The sequence below is a fragment of the Melospiza melodia genome, chromosome Z, assembly GCF_035770615.1.
Source record: "Melospiza melodia melodia isolate bMelMel2 chromosome Z, bMelMel2.pri, whole genome shotgun sequence".
Taxonomy (NCBI): Eukaryota; Metazoa; Chordata; class Aves; order Passeriformes; family Passerellidae; genus Melospiza; species Melospiza melodia.
In genome coordinates this window covers 51,701,264-51,718,211 of record NC_086226.1, presented here as the reverse complement: position 1 = coordinate 51,718,211, position 16,948 = coordinate 51,701,264, and the positions used below count along the sequence as shown (strand labels likewise).

Below are 16,948 nucleotides of genomic sequence, written 5' to 3'. Positions count from 1 at the left end.
TGTGATTTAAAACTGGTGCAAAACTATGGAGTTCCTGCAAGGGACTTACTTCTTAGAATATTAAGTTTTGCCTCATCATTTCTGCTCTTTAATCTTACACAATAAAATTATTCAAGGCAGCATAAATAAAAATTACTTTTGATGCAATACAAAAGAGGGTTTTCTAATGCTGTTCTAAAAATAAAGTGCCTTCCAACCCCTAACTATATAGTCTATATTAGGACAAGGTTCTTCACTGAGAGGGTGGTTCAGCTCTCACTGGAACAGCTCCCCAGGGCACCAGCCTGACAGAGTTCGAGAAGCCCTGGGACAATGCTCCTTGGGTACGTGGTGTGACTCTTGGGGATGGTCCTGTGCAGGTTCATCCCCAAGGGAGCTACTGATCCTTGTAGCTCCCTTCCAACTCAGGAAGTCCATGATTCTGTAACACCCTCTTAGAAATGGTAGAATTTTCTTGTTGAAGAAATGGGATGAGGAAACTTGTGCTGCTCAGATTAGAATAATTTGGGTTGGAAGAGACCTCCAAGATCATCAAGTCCAGCCATAAACTGAACAGTGCCAAATCCACCACCAAACTTTGTCCATATCACACCTGCATGTCTTTCAAATTCCTACAAAGATGGTGACTCAGCCACTTTACTTGGGCAGTTCTAATGCCCGACAGCTCTTTCTATGAACAGGTTTTTCCTTTTTTTCAGTGCAAACCTCCTCTGGTGCAACTTGAGCCCATTTCCTCTTGTCCTATCACTTGTTACCTGGGAGAAGAGACTGACGTCCCCCTCACTACCAACCTCCTTGGCAGAGAGCCCCTGAGCCTCCTTTTCTCCAGGCTAACCACCCCCAGCTGCTTCTCACAGGACTTGTGCTCCAGACCCTTGCCCAGCTCCACTGCCCTCCTCTGGACCTCCACCCCCTCCATGTCCTGCAGCGGCATGCCCGGAACTGAGCACACCACCTGAGTGTGGCCTGACCAGTGCCAAGGATAAGGGGACAATCCCTGCCCTGCTCCTGCTGGCCACACTGCTGCTGGCACAGGCCAGGATGCCATTGGCCTTCTTGGCCACCTGGGCACAGCTGGCTCATGTTCAGCTGCTGTCACCAGCACCCCCGGGCCCTTTTCTGCTGGGCAATTTTCCGCCACTCTGTCCCCAGCCTGTGGCGCTGCTGTTGGGTTGTTGTGACCCAGCATAAGGGGAATTCACAAGGGCAGGCCCTGACGCTTTTGTCATGTTAAACCTCAAACCACTGGCCCTGGTCCATCGATCCAGCCTGTCCAGAGCCCTCTGCAGAGCCTTTCTACCCTCGAGAAGATCAACACACACCTAACTTGGTGACACCCACAAACTGACTGAGGGGGCACTCGGACCCTTTCCAGATCATTGATCAAGAGAATACCAATATAATACAAATGTGTGATATACAGAACACATGAAATATATCGATTTAAATGCGGTGTAACGGAGCTGAGGGGTCCCTCTCCCAGGAGAAGCTGTTTGAGCTCGGTCCGGACCGCGGTGCCCGGGGCTGCTCCCGGGGCAGGGAGGCAGGCAGTCTGTCTGTCTGTCCGGCAGCGGACGGCGGGAGGCGCTGGCGGCACCCCGGGCTTCCGACATCGGGACGGGCACACGGGACCCGCCGCGGCAGCATCGCAGCTCCCCCGCCCGCTTCCCGGCCCCCACTCACGCCGGGATCATCCACCTCAGCCAGGATGAAGAGGCGGAACTTTGCTGGATTCATGGGGAAACGCTCTGACAAGTGGTGAGGAAGGGGCCGAGCTACTGAATGCCTTTTTTGCCTCAGTTTTGAACAGTGAGAGCAGCTGCCCTCGGCCCCCTGAGCTGGAAGACAGGATCTTTATAAATGACACGGTCAGTGAAGATCGAGTGGTGCTCAGCAGGTTTGCAGATGACATGAAACTGAGTGCTGCATGTGGCACAAAAGCAAAAGGATGGGATGCCATCCAGAGGAAACTGGACAAACCTGAGAAATGCCCACAAGAACCCCACGTAGCTCAACAAGTCCAAGTCCTAGGTGCTGCACGTGGAACAGGGCAATCCCAGACAGAGTACAGAGTGGGAATTGAACTCATTGAGAGTATCCCTGCAGAGGAGGACTCGTGAGTTCTTGTGGTTGAAAACCTGAATATAATGTAACAGTGTGTACTTGCAGTCCAGACAGCCAGAGGTGTCCTGGGCTGCATCCAGAGCAGCGTGGGCAGCAGGGCCAGGGAGGGGATTCTGCCCCTCCGCTCTGCTCTGCTGAGAGCCCACCTGCAGGGCTGCATCAGCTCTGGGGTCCCAGCACAGCAAGGACATGGAACTGATGGAGAGAGTCCAGAGGAGGCTATGAAAATGATTAGAGGGATAGAGCAACTCTCCTATGAAGAAAGGCTGAGGCAGCTGTGGCTGGTCAGCCTGGAGAAAACTTGGAGTGACCTTACAGCACTCTGCTGTACCTAAAGGGAGTCTACAGAGAAGCTGGAGAGGGACTTTTGACAAGGATTTGTAGTGGTAGGCAGTAGGACAAGGGGTAATGCCTTTAGGCTGAAGGAGGGTGATTTGAGATTAGATATTAGGAAGAGCGCAGTGAGGCACAGGAACAGGCTGCTCAGAGAAGCTGTGGATGGTACATCTCTTGCAGTGTTCAAGGCCAGGCTGGATGGAGCTCTGAGCAACCCAGTCAAGTGGAAGGTGTCCTTGCCCATGGCAAGGAGGGCTGGAACTAGATGATCACAGGATCACAGAATCAGTTACATTGGAAAAGACCTCTGAGATCACTGAGTCCAACCTTTGACCAAACACCACCTTGTCGTCTAGACCATGGCATCAAGGTTGCCATCCAGTTATTTCGTGAAATCACTGGGGATGGTGATTTTACCACCTCCCTGAGCAGTCCATTCCAATGCTTAACCACTCTTGGCATGAAAAAATTCTTCCTGATGTCCAACCTGAACCTGAAGCTGTGTCTTCTTGCCGTTTCTCTAGAAGAAGCTGACCCCCCACCTGGCTGCACCCTCCTTTCAGGCAGTGGCAGAGAGCAATAAGATCACCCCCAATCCTCCTTTTCTCCAGGACGAACACCCCCAGCTCCCTCAGGCACTCCTCACTGGACTTACAAGGTGCCTTCCAACCCAAGCCACTCCATCACCAACAACAGACAAAACTGGCACACATAGCTGTATGGAAAGCATAATGGAGAAAAGTATTTTATTTCACATGGGTAGTGTCAAACTAGATGGGGAGGAAGCTGTCTTGTGCCAAGCCAAACCTACTTCAATTCCTTTGTTACACACAGACTTTTTAAAAGCAGTGTGGTTTGTGTTTTCTGATTGGAGAAAAGAAACTGATACCTAGAGTAGATTAAATGGTTCAACACAGGGTAGTTATAAGAGGTCAAAAGATCACCATTTTGTGGGAATGTTCTGTCTCAATGCTCCATTTGCCATCCTATACACAGGTTGAATTTAGACTTTCCATTTGCCTTGGTGCCTGAGATAAAAGAACCCATGGATAGCAAATATTAATTTAATTTCTCTATCATGCTATAATATATAATATAAAGTTTCATTTGACAAGTAATTTACAGATCTTTAAAGATGTTAGACAAAACTGTGCATATGTTTAGCTTTAGTCTTCCTGTAATGAATACATATATAGCTAGACGATCTTTTAGGAGCAAATCTTTTTTGTGAATTGAAGACTAGATAACCTTTCCAAAGTAATGATCTGTTAGGTCTACTTGGAAACACAGCTGTTTTGTCAACTCTTTCCCTCATTTAATTCTAGCTTAGAGTGGTTGGTCTGTGCTTCACCCACAGGCAGAGAAATAAACAGCAATCTGTACTGCAGCTTCGTATCACTCAGTTACTCCTTCCAGTCATTACTTTTAATGAATTGTTTGTTCCTGAATGAAGCAGCGCAGGTAGATGATTAGAGGAGATTGTGTCCTGAATCATGCAATGTCTCTACTATGCTTTGCTCAGTGCAATAATCAAGAAACTGTCTGACCATGGAGGAACAATTTGTTGTTACTGGACAAACACAGACAAAATGACCAAACAGAAACCAACCCCTGGTGGACTAAGTCAAGTGTAACTGTTCTGTGAGAAAGCGTAGACAACATGTTAAGACAGACAAGAGAATAAGCTACCTGGACGTACCCAATCTTCTTAAGAAACAAGGAAGAGACCATCTTCTAGTTTTTCCTCTGTGACACTCAAAATGGTGTCCTCAGATCTTCACTAAGAAGGAAACTCGGACAAAACTATTTTGCAAGAGGAAAGAAAGAAGTTTTGTGTCTGGGAGATATAATAAATATGATGAAGTTTATCTGTTTAGATCACTAGAAGGACTAAACATATAAGGATTACAGTTTTGAAAAAATACTTGTGCATAATTCATGGAAATTGTTGTAACATTAGGGAATTATTTTCCTGAAGTATGTATGTTTTATACTGATTTCTGATGCACTTCTGTTTTCCAAAGTAATAAATATTCCCAGTAAGTGAAAACATTTCATCTCATGTTACACTTCTTTCATCCCATTTTGGTTGATGTTACTCTTTGTTGTCATAGGTGATAGGGGATGCATTTTTCTTTACACTGGCAGTACATCCAGTCCAAGTTTGCTTCAGCAACTTTTTAAAGCCTCCCAAATACCTACATGCTGAACATAAAGGAAGCTCTAAAACAGTATCATCAATCTGCTTGAAGTGACTACCAGACTGGGAATGAAGCCAACCACACAGCAGTGGGTGCAGCAACAGAACAAAAATTCAGTAGGAAGGAGGCCTAGAGCCATGAGATGTGTCACGGAGGGATGAATGGCTGTGGGCAGGATGGCGTGCTGAGGGGGTGGCAGGTCAGCAGGAGGATTGTAGCTGACCCTTGCTGCTGCACTTGGCCAGGTGAAACAGGGAGTGACACCAAGGTGTCCCCATGGTGTTGTGTTCCACCCTTGCACAAGACCCAGGGTTTTGTAATCTCTCTCTGTACCCTTCATTAACATCTAAACTGGCTGCACCCTCCCCACATTGATGCTGGCAGTAACTGTATTTGGCTGCAGTCTCACATTCACTTCTCCCACATGTATAAACTGGTGCTTGAAATCTTTCATGGCAGAGGATGAGAACTGAGTGCCTTGCAGACAAGTCAATGGGCTTGCTCCTCTCTCCTCCCCAGAGCAGGGACACCTCTTGGCAAGATTTCATCCCCAGCTGTGTCAGAGTACACCTGGGAACACTTGCACATAGCACTGCACACTTTTTTCAGGTCTAGTAAATCTATCTCTGGAAATCCAGCAAGAGGTTGTAACTTAAATAACTGAACTACTGGTGAATCTGAGTTTGAAAGTTCTTATTCAAGTTAACCAGACTGTGTTGAATCCTTCAATTGCACTCTTTGTGACTCTGTGATCACAAATGAGAGCAGACCAGGTTTACAGTGTAACCCACACCATCGGTGTCTGGGATCTCATTGAATGTGACTGGACTAGGAGTGACAAGTTGGTTCTAATCAGCTGCAACAAGCCCCTCTGTTCTCTGGGACCACCTGGGAACCAAGGGGATTTATTTTCTGCCAGTCTTCTGTACCTTTTATACAAAAAATACACAGCCAGGTCTGAGACTAAAAAACCAGTTTATCTGACCTCTTAAGCCAGACAGTATGACTCACAGCCTTTCTAATCACATATATATTCACAGGAGACAGGGGACACAACAGAATGGCAGTTTAAGATTAGCTTTCACCAAAATTCTAAAGATTAGCTTTCACGAAAAATCTAAAGATTAGCTTCCACCAAAAATCAAAACCGGGCCAGCTATCCCAAAGTACTGTGATAGTCGTAACTGCCTCTGTTTCATGGCATAGGAAAGCAAATGGCTGAATTGTACTTTTTGTCCTCCCTATTCATTCTCTTCCCATTTATTGTCAGAATTCAGACTTGTACTCAATTGGCATTGATATTAATTATTGCTCAGTTACTCATATGAGGGAAAAAGAGTATTTCATTCAAGTACCTAACTTCTTCCCATGTTAGTGTGTTTGTATTTGCAAGGCACTTATTGTGTCTAAGTGAGATCAAGGCTTCACTTAATTAGCAGTGTTTATGTATCAAAAACCCACATATTAATACACATTTTTATGCACACACAGACACAGACACAGACACACATACAAACACTCTAACGATATGTATCCATAAGAAATAAAAGCGAGGAGAAATAAAACATTTTTCCTGAAAGAACAAAGGTAGAGAAAGCTTAATGGAAGCTTGGAAGTATAAATCATACTATAGGAGACAAGATGGCAGTAATATTCAGCAGGTCCCTGACCAATCATTGAAAATTTACTTTATTTCAGCATATTCTTCTACTCCAAGAATATTAAGAAAACAAGTGTTTCTGTAACTCCTTATTTTGGATTCTCAATCTACATCCTATAGAATTTTAGTAATAAAGAGAAAAAATAATCTGACATATATATAAATATTCTAATACTCATCTGAAAAAAGAGCCAACAAAGTAGCAAAACAAAACAAAAAAAAGACTATGAAGTCATAAAGCAGAAAATGAAAGTGTTGCAGAAGCATGCACAGGGGGGAAAACCTTAAAAAACCAACAAGTGATGAAAGAAAACTTCTCCTACAGAATAATTAAATGTCAAGATTTTGAAGAAATGGGAGTCTACAAATAACTTCAAAGCACCCAGCATAGCACTCAGAATTTATTCACAGGAAAGGAGGAACATTAGAGCTTGTCCTTATCATGAATGCTTTTGGCTTGATCCAGATTGGCCTCATACTGTCAAGCACCACCATCATCTCCAGCCCTCAGTGCAACCACCTCCCTCTGCAGCAAAGAAAAGTGATCGAGAACAGCCTGCGCCTCTTGGATAAAATGGGAAAAGAGTTTCCCCAACAATGTCTAAGAGACAAAATGTCCTTCAGATTTCCTACGCAGGTTCTGCAGCCCAGGCAGAAAGAGACTGTTGGAGTTGCCATTGAAGAGATCCTCCAACATATCTTCTACATCTTCAGCAAAAATCTGACCCTAGCTGCTTGGGATCGAACAGTACTGGATCAGTTCCAAAACGCACTTTATCTGCAAATTGAGCAATTGGAGGCATGTGTAATCGAAAAACACACCCAACACTGCTGGAGTAAAGAAGTCAGCAGGCTGAAATTGAGAAAGTACTTCCGAAAAATAGACTGCTTTCTTAAAGATAAACAACACGACCTGTGCTCTTGGGAGATCAGCCGTGCAGAAATGAGGAGATGTCTCCAACTGATTGATAAGGTGACAAGGAAGCTTAAAAACTAAGGTACAAAGATTTTAACCTCACATAATTTATAATATTAATAATCAAATATTATAAATAACATTTATTTTTTGTTCTATGATCTATCTTGTGGCAGTGCTCTAGTTATTTTTATTGTATTTAAATAATGCTTCTGAAATTTAATTTTGCAAATGTAATGCATTATTCAATGTAATTTAATTTGTTTCATTAGTAAGTAAGCTGTCTACTCTAGCTATAAATTAATCCATAAGAATTTTCAGTGAGAGTTACTCCCTAGGAATATATTGCAGCCTTTGACAGAAAGTGACATCTTATGGTGTTCTCTGCTGAGAAAACATGCAGCTACCTTCCATCTCTTTTTCACCTACAAGTAGAGAATCACTTATTTGTGAATGAACTACACATCCCACATCTTACAGGAATTGCTAGATTTGTACTGATGCAGACTGCAATCGAAGATAAAGTAGTACACTGCTTATTTAAGTGATCCTGACTTAGGTTGATAATATGCATTTTTCTTTGAGAGTTGCTATCCTCTTTTCCAAGCAAGTAACTTTTTTACACTTGAGTAATTCCAATTTGCTTTGTTCAAAGATGTAAAGTAATTCTAGAGGGATTTGTCTTCATAGTACATTTTTTTGCAGTAGTTATGGCTTTTGAAGTAACTTCCCAATTGGACAGTGTTACTTTTAATTTAAATATATTGCCTCTAACTGTTTCGGGGCAAGGGTTTCATTCCTTCCTGCAGTGTTTCCAATTCACTTCCATTTTTTCGTAAGATTATTTGAAGTAACTTTTCTATGTAAAAGTACCCTAGAGCCAGATCTGTCTGTGGCACATTCTACTTGCTCATGGGTGTATTCATTCTGGCTCCTGCAACCTCAGACATCACGGCCCAGTGCTGTGCTTTATTGCTGCATAAAATATGCCTCTTTCCCTTTGCTCTCAAATGGAACCACACAGATATATAGCCCTCCAATTATTTTCCCTTCCAAACCACACAGCCTTCAGTAATAATTACAATATAATCAAATTCCTTAAAACAGCTTGCAATAAAACTGGGCCTGGATTTTACCCTTGGGAAACTGTCCCTGGATAACTCCATTTCAAACAGTGTGCTTTCCCTAATCATTTGCTGTGAGGGTACCCAAAGAATAGAGATAAAAATTTGGTAGAACCCCAAAAACTTTAAAAAAACCCCAAACAAACATCTATCTATGGCTACCCTGTTGTACATTTGGCACAGGCTTCTGGATCTGGCATAGTGAAGCAGAGGAGAGAGCATATCTGTGGATCCCAAAAGAAGGTGGTGTTAGTCTTGGAGGGCTGAAATTGCCAGAGTTGTTCTCTAAAGAACAACTTTAGAGCTTTTTCTGACCTTCAACCATTCCAAAAAGTTGAAAGGGAAGATAATAAAAAGTGTATCTAAGCAAAAAAACTGACTGGAGAGAACAGCAGTGATGGTGCACAGTGTCTCAGGTGTCACATCTATGACACAGGTGTCTTTTGCAGGGTGTCCATACTCTCCTCTCTACCATTCATGGATGCAAGGTAAAGAAGAGATGGCAGACATGGATCTCATGGATAAAGCCGAAATACCAGAAATAAAAGCTACTAGCAACCTCACCATGATCAAGAACAACAAAAAAGACCAAAAAACCAGAGTAAATTATCAGAGTAATTTTTCCACGTGTAACACCTTGCCGCAAATGTTACAACAAAATATGTATTTCTTTGCTTTGTAACTAACAGCACTTGAAATGGACCCACCCTGGGGCTGTTTCAAATCTCATTTCTGTTGCTTGTTTGTTCTTTGTACTTCTTCAAACCTGTAAAATAAAATTACATTCAGCTTACTTACCCTTCTAGTTCTGATGTCCTTGGGTGGCTATTGCAATGCACAAAACTGTTATTGAAATGGTCTTACTTTTACAGAAATTTGGAAATAGCATGAAATATTTTTCAGCTGCTCTCTTGTCGGGGATTCCAGTTTTTATTGCCTAACTTGTCTGAAATCGGAATGTGTTCATTTATGGCCCACTAATTGTTCAGAAACTTCTGTATCATTATGTTTTCTTTTTAATTCATAGCTGTCCTTAAAAATCTCCTAATCAAATAAAAATCTGTTTTGATGTATTTCAATCAACACAGTACTTTGCAGTGCAGGCATAAATCAGAATGGACACTAGAGGGCAAAGTGAAATGAGAGACAAATGTAAGAATTTTAGGTGAATGTACATGTCTTTTGACAAGACAGTATTTCAGGTCTTTATGAGCATGCCTATCAATAAAGTGCTATTGGTCCACAGAAGGGAACTGAAAGAAAAATTAACTATTCTTGAGAAAACCAAGATCTCAGAGGTGACGGACAGGAGTTCATAAAGAAACACTTGATTTCAATTACTTTTTGGCCAGCTGTGAGGCAACAGAAATTATTTGTATTAGGACAATATCTAGAAGACATTTAAATATGGGAACCCTGGAATAGTCATAGTCATGGAACAAATAAAAAGGAAAACGAAAATTGCAAGCCAATATGCCTTTGTTTAATTCTTACTTTCAAGAAAGGTAAGGATTCTTAAGTGTAAGGTAAGAAAGATGGAGATTCAGAAATCATTTCTCCTCATCTTGCCCTAGTAACATTTTGGAATAGTACATATTTCATTGCCATTGTGTTACCAGGGGAGTTGTGCATTATGCCCCCAGCTAGCTGAAGCCCTCTGGTATTTCTTCCAGTCAGTATTTTTCTAGAAGTTAGATGAGGCAAATACATTGTTTTCAAATGGGAATTAATAAAACAGTAAATGTGAAGTCTCAAATCCCCATGGAAAATTTAGCATTGATGAAACAAAATCCTTCCAAGAAGGGACTGATGGTAAGTCAAGAAGCTTGGTAAATTTTTCCACACGGCTCACACAGCAGTGCTGTGCAGCACAGGTCCCAGTCACAGCCTGGCTGTTCTCATGGCTAGTCTCACAGCACCTTGTTTATCTGTGCCCTGGACTGGACTTAGCTGTGCTGCACTTTCTGGGACACTAAAAATGGCAAGTTTTCATCTATGCAAAGTTAGTTTTCCGGCATAGATTTATGGGGCTGGGGTCAAAAGCCTTGTCTTCCACATGAAATTTAAGAACAGCTACAGCAGATCTGAAGAATGCTTATTCCAGACTTTATTTTGGAAAAAATTGTTCACAAAGCTCAGTCAACTATCAACTACAGCTGTTCAGAGCACTTTGACCATGGGTTTGGCTTGTTCCATCAGCTCTGACTTAATTTTTGAATTGTGGAAATAAAAAAAAACAAACCCAAACGAGAAGAAAATCCCAAAATGGGACAAAAGCCTGTGAAATTACTGTCCAAACAATCACCCAGGATTAGCCCTTGATACCTGTCCCTCAGATCAGCCCTGGGGAAGTTACAGGCGGGGCTGTGGTGGAGCAGGCAGACCCACACCAAGGCTGGGGCTGTGGGCAGGAAAAGGGATCAGGAACTGCTCATGGGAAGACAATGCCCACAGACTGCCACATCCTGCCAGTCCTCACCCCTTCCAGCCCAGTTTGCGCCTTGTTAGGGGTAGCCCTAATCTGTTTTCCCCCTCCCAGTTGTGGAGGAACACTGGGTTCTTCCAGGGAGCAATCAGAGAGAAGACGAAGAAATGAGGGTGACAAAGACACAGAGTAAATCCTGAAAGAAAGTGTCAGTTCTCACACCCACAGAATGAATTTACTTTGCTTCAGAAACTTAATGCAAAGCAAAACAATATACATAACAGAACAAAGCAAGTAAGATTGCAACTGATAATTTCTAACAAGCTGATTGCTTTTTAATATTTAAAAATCTTCTAATCCTCATATAGGCAGGTATGAGTCATTTGTACCAAAATTTCCCACACTTCTGACATCACGATATACTCAGGAAGGTGCAAAGGCCTTTTCAATGCTGAGAGTTCCCACAGAAGCAATCATCTGTCAGGGAATGTGAAGACAGTATTTCTTCTCAACCTTCACCCTTCCTAGTATCACAGCCCAGCCTGAGGGGAGTTGAGTTCCCTGGAGGGGCACTGCAGTGCTGCTGTGGGGCCACCCCTCTGCAGCCACAGACTGCCAACCCCAAAGTGCTTCCAAACACCATCCAGGCTCTTCATTAGTTGTGTCTTGAATTAATTATTTTTCTCTCTGTATGACTTCAAAATTGAAGATGGCATCTCATGTGAACTGGTAGCTCTCTGGTTTAATTTCAGCGGAGGTGAAGAAGAAACAATGGCAAGTGATGAGCAGATGAGCACAGGGAAATTCATGTCCTGCCTCAGTTCTCTACACAAGAGGCTCCAAGGTTAATGCATTTTCTAGGACCAACCTTGCTGAGCCCAGGTGCTCACAGTAGGAATCCTAAAACCACATTACCTTCATCAATGAGGAATCAACTTCAGCATTCAGTGTTCTAAGAGAATAATATCATCTGCTTTTGAACATGTAAAAGTAAACACAATTAACACTCCCCCCTGAAAAATAACTGTTAAAGCATGGAAGTGCATTTGCAAAGCCAACATTCACACTCAGGAGATCAGCTACTGAGATTTCAAATAGCTTTATCCGGCCCCTGCACACCAGTTACCAACACATCTACTCACTATAACTTTTACTGTCTATGCTATTCCTTAAGTTTCTTATCTTGGTAGACCAGAACCTGCACAACTTCCTCTGGATTTAACTGGAGTACTGTGTGTTACAATTCCCAGAAAGGAAATATCTTGACAGACATATTTATATAAAACAGAAAGCTTTTCTTCAACAAAATAATAAAGCCTATTTGACTTCAACTATTTTTCAAAATGTTGCTCTCTCTTTAATCAATTAACATACTTTGTTTTAAAGTCTCTTTGGATTGAGTTGTACTTTGTTCTAGTCTCCACTTTTTGGGAAAAGCTTGCATTGGCCATAACAGATTTTTTCTTGAGATTATAATACTTTAATATTTTAATAATTAAAAATAAGCCTGCCATAGAACTCAGTGTTGTCCTTGTGACAAGTATTAAATCCTGTCAGAGCTACTCACTTATACTTTAAAAGGATTTATGTTGGACATGATTACTGATCATTATAAGTAGTTCAAGATATTAAACACTTAGTTTGCTTTCTCTTTTTTCTTCTTGGTTTGTTTGTTTGTTTGATTGCTTGGTCATTTTTAAAGAAAAATAGGGCACGCCTCCCTCTCCTTCCCAGTTCCCCACAGTTCAGTATTTCTGCAAACCATTAAATTCCTAGAGAGTGTCAGAAGATATCATCACAACTTCTGTTATAAGAGACTAGGTCAGGACTAACATTTCAATAAAGTGAAATCTCCCAGCCCATCTAGCAGTAATTCCTCTTTATTATTGTAGAAACTTATTTGATGGGGTTGTGGGCCTCATCCAGCAATGAAACTGAGAGCAGTGGATTAGGAGGCACAGATACTGCAGAAACATGACTCATTTCAAAACCGGGTATATCTTTGATATTTAGTTAATATTTTCACTGCCTCCAAAGCAAAACCTGTGAATTTCCCATGCTGCTGGAAAGAGGCTAATTGGGAATGAGAAGGAAGGACCTGATGAAGGCTAAAGGTTTTTTTAATAGAAAATGAGAGATGCTATTTACATTGCTCCCTGAAACAAAAATAAATTGTAGAAAATTATTACCCTAAAAAAACCAGATTATATTGTCCCTGAATATGCAGATTCAGATTCCCTGAGAACAGTAAAACCAGGTTATAATAATCAGCCTAAAAAGTCATCCTTTGCATCATAAAAATAAGTTGCTTCCATGTGGAAAGGTTTTGATGAAAAACAGGATTAAGTAGTGCTACAGAAACACAATGGTTTGCATTTTTATCCTAGGCAGAGAAGATAGTCAGTAGCTTTCTGCTGTTTACCTTAGCCTGGGGATTAGGGTACTATGTAGGCTCAATGCTTGAAATCAGTGCTTGAAAATGAATCCCCTGAATCAGCATATTCCTACAGAGTTGAGGGGCTGGTTGTCAGTACACAGGTCAATCTAGAGGCCATTTGACCTGCTCCCTCAGGGACTCACAGGAACTGCAAGTAAGGAGGGTAAGACTGTCACATCTTCACCAAGTGACGTTTTGGGAGGTCTGGACAGTAAAGGTGGCAAAATGCAGGATGCACAGAGTTGAACAGGCTGGCTGGGATTGTCTTTTTTCTCAAAAAGCATTTCCAAACGTAATTTTCACCTGATAGATAACTCCCCTGCCAGGCGTGCATCTGTTTGGTGGACCCTTGTGGCACAAGGGGTGCTCCCCCAGTACAGCTCTTCTCGCCCTAAAGCAGCCAGGAACTTCGGTGTGACTCGCCCTGTTGGATGATGCCAGCAAGTCAGCTCTGGCGAGGTAGGACATGTTTGCAAGCCAGGGTCTCTGCTGAGTTTATAACATCTCCTGGGTGTGAGAGGCGTGAAGATGGCACGGCTGCTGCTTCCTCTTTTGCCCAGATTGAGAGTGCAGACAAAAGCACCGACACTTTTCCCTATTACTTGCTTGCCGTGAAGATGGCTTTGCTCCCCCTGCTGCCTCCACACAGCCTTCCTTCCCCCCTAGTAGTCACGGTCACACAACACAAGCATCAAACAGCGCTGTGCAATACCTCCGCTGGCTAGCGAGGGGCAAGAGTGGCCAGCGCAGCACCACATCAGCCCCGTGGCCCCCAGGCTGCCCAGGGTTCACTTCAACTGAGGCGAATAGCACGGGAGCATGTGCTTACAGCTAAGCACACATTTCAGAAATGTGATTTACCAGTGCTTAAAATAGCATAATCCACTGGCCAACACAGGCTTGAATTCACAGAGCCAAAAAATCTAATAACAGAGGAAGGGACATATAATGTTAACAGGAACTCTGAAAATTAATTTTGAGACACATGTTTTCTTTTCTTAAAAACACATTTGCATATTGGTTTTATAGCAAGGATTTGGAAACAAAAGCTGTGCATAAAAGGAACAGATGTTTTAGCCTGGTGATGTTTCCTGTTTGAAGAGAGTGAAATTCTTTCCACATCACATGAAGCATTTCAGGATTGCCATTAACTCTCTATATAAAGCACCCCCCTGCAAAGATTCCTGACACAAGCACCATGCCCAGACAGAATGTGTTTTCCCTACCTCATGATGCAGGAAAACCAATGCAGTTAAAAACTGTTTAGATTTTTAAAAACCTGTGACACGTGGTCTTATCATCGTAAGTGGATTAGTCATAAAGCTTGTTTTAAGAGATGGCAGCAGCAATGCAAATAGTTTTTTGATTCTGAGTTTCTAAACAGAAGTTAGTCTGCAAGAAAATAACTGGAGGGGAGAAGAAAGTCCATTTTCTACAAAAAATAAGGTAGGGTTTTTTGCCATGACTTACCCTCTTGTTCCCATATCCAGTTACTGTGTGTTCAAACAGTGTTGTTTGATATTTCATTTCCCCTTAATGTCTTTGCAGCATACAAAAGTGTTAAATGTTTTAAGCATAAAAGCCTTTGTCAAAATCTGTGTGCCTAGAAGTGTCTCCAAGTGTCCCCCCCACTCCATCTAGTCTAATAAAACCTCTTACCTGTTACTTTCTTGTATTCATCACACTACAAAAACACCACTGCAAATCACACAGCTAAAGAGACCTCACACATGTTTTCAAGTGAAAGCTGTATGCAGGAAAAACTCTTGAATTTAGAGAGGCATTCTTTGCACTAAGGCCTAGCATTAGGTTCTGATTGACTAGATCAGCTACAAGCTACTGGCAGAATTGTATTCTACATTTCCCAAAGAGAACTTGAATATCTATGCAATGATTGATGGATGAGCCCTGTACCTTGGCTCCATTCCTGCAGTGCATTGCCACTCAAATGTGTGGGTTAATAAGAGCATTATAGTTCAGGTCAGAAGTACATCTTTGAAATGGATTCTCTACTCATTGCCCCTCATTCCTCATCATGGAGTAGGCCCCAACATCATTCCCTTTGGAGGACAACATCACCCTTTTCACATGACACCATCCCAGGAGATATTTTTCTCAGCAGCGAATGAGCATTGACTCTATAGAGCCACACTGCTGCCAAAGGAAAGCCCTCAAAATGCTTCAGTGCTGGGCAGCACCTCCCCAGCACCAGTCAAATGCAGGTGCCCCAGCTGCCCCTGCCTCCCACCAGGCTGTGCCAGGGGTGCTCACCACCATGGATCCGAAGTGGAATCCAGCCTGCAAGCCCTCGCTGGTGGCCTTGTGTACTGGGTTTGCATGGCCTGGGGTTTTGGTAGCAGAAGGGGCTGTATGGGTGGCTTCTGTGAGGAGCTGCCAGAAGCTTTTCCCATGTCCAGCAGAGCCAATCCCTGGTGGCTCCAAAAATGGGCGCACCCCTGGCCAAGGCTGGGCCAATTGGAAATGGTGCTTCTGTGGTAAAGGTTTAGGAAGAAATCAAACCAAAAGTTGTTGTGCAGTTGTAACTGTGGCCAGAGAAGAGAGGAGTGGAAACACGTGAAAAGAACAACACTGCAGACACCAGGGTCAGTGCAGAAGAAGGGACAGGAGGTGCTCCAGGCACCAGAGCCCACATGCCTCTGCGGGCCGTGGTGCAGCCCATGGGGAAGCAGCTGTGCCCATGCAGGGCCACAGGGATGCAGAGATCCGCCCACAGCCCGTGGAGGAGCCCCACACTGGAGCAGGCAGATACCCGGGAGGAGGCTGAGATCCTGTGGGAGGCCTGTGGAGAGAGGGCTCCTGCTGCCAGGCTGGAGCAGCCTGTCCTTGGAGCACTGCACCCCACGGAACAGTGACCCAGGCTGCAGCAGTTTTGGGAGAACTGTTGCCTGTGGGATGGACTCACATTGCAGCAGTTTGGAGGGAGCTGTTGCTGATGAGATGGAGCCACGCTGGAGAAGCTCTCAGTGAGCTGTTTGCTGTGGGAGGGACCCTGCAGTGCAGCGGGAGAGGGACTCCCTCTCCCTGAGCAGCACGAGAAGCCACAGGTGATGAACCACAGGTGATGAACTAATGTAACACCCATTCCCTGTCTCCTTGTGCCAGCTGGGTAGGAGGTACAGCTGGGAAGGAAGGAGGAGTAGAGGGTAGGTGGATTTTTAAGGACTTTTTTTACTTCTCTTTATCCTGCACTGATTTGTTGGTAGTAAGTTCACTTCATATCTTAAGTGGTGCCTGTTTTGCCCATGATGGTATTTGCTGAGGGATCTCTCCCAGTCCTCATCTCAACCCATGAATCATTTCCTAAATTTTGTTTCCTCCGTCCAGCTGCAGAGGGGAGCGAGTAAGCAGTTCATGGGTGGGCCTTTTAACAGTGGTATGCTTGATTGCTTGACCCTCTATTTAACACTGATATATTATTTCCTCCTGAGAAAGAAAGGAATTCTTTAGCCTAGAAGAAGATGATTCTGGATCAGCGAAAGTAAGCTGCCATAGGGCAGGAAAGCCACTCATAGCTGTATGACTCTTGTGCTCAGGTCTCAGGTGGGAGACAGAACCATGGCAAACACAGTGGCCCAGAAAATAATTTACTAGCCAGGGAGGCATTTCACTCCTCTCCAGGACCCCACAGGCATGGTCCTGCCAGGAGCTCAGTGCCACTTGCAACAGGGATGAGACCCAGTAAGGAACATTTTACCCTCCAGCAT

General features: G+C 43.4%; 1 protein-coding gene across 1 annotated transcript; it reads left to right on the top strand.

Annotated features, from left to right (window-relative positions):
- Nucleotides 1-6,730: 6,730 nt before the first annotated feature.
- Nucleotides 6,731-9,154, top strand: LOC134432195 (interferon alpha-2-like). The gene is made up of 2 exons (XM_063180696.1): nucleotides 6,731-7,319; nucleotides 8,811-9,154. The coding sequence occupies exon 1, from the start codon at nucleotides 6,764-6,766 to the stop codon at nucleotides 7,316-7,318; it is 555 nt and encodes a 184-aa protein (XP_063036766.1). The 5' UTR covers nucleotides 6,731-6,763; the 3' UTR covers nucleotide 7,319; nucleotides 8,811-9,154.
- Nucleotides 9,155-16,948: the final 7,794 nt, after the last annotated feature.

Excerpts from the sequence above, each read along its gene's own strand:
- LOC134432195 (XM_063180696.1), top strand. The coding sequence starts at position 6,764 with ATGAATGCTTTTGGCTTGATCCAGATTGGCCTCATACTGTCAAGCACC.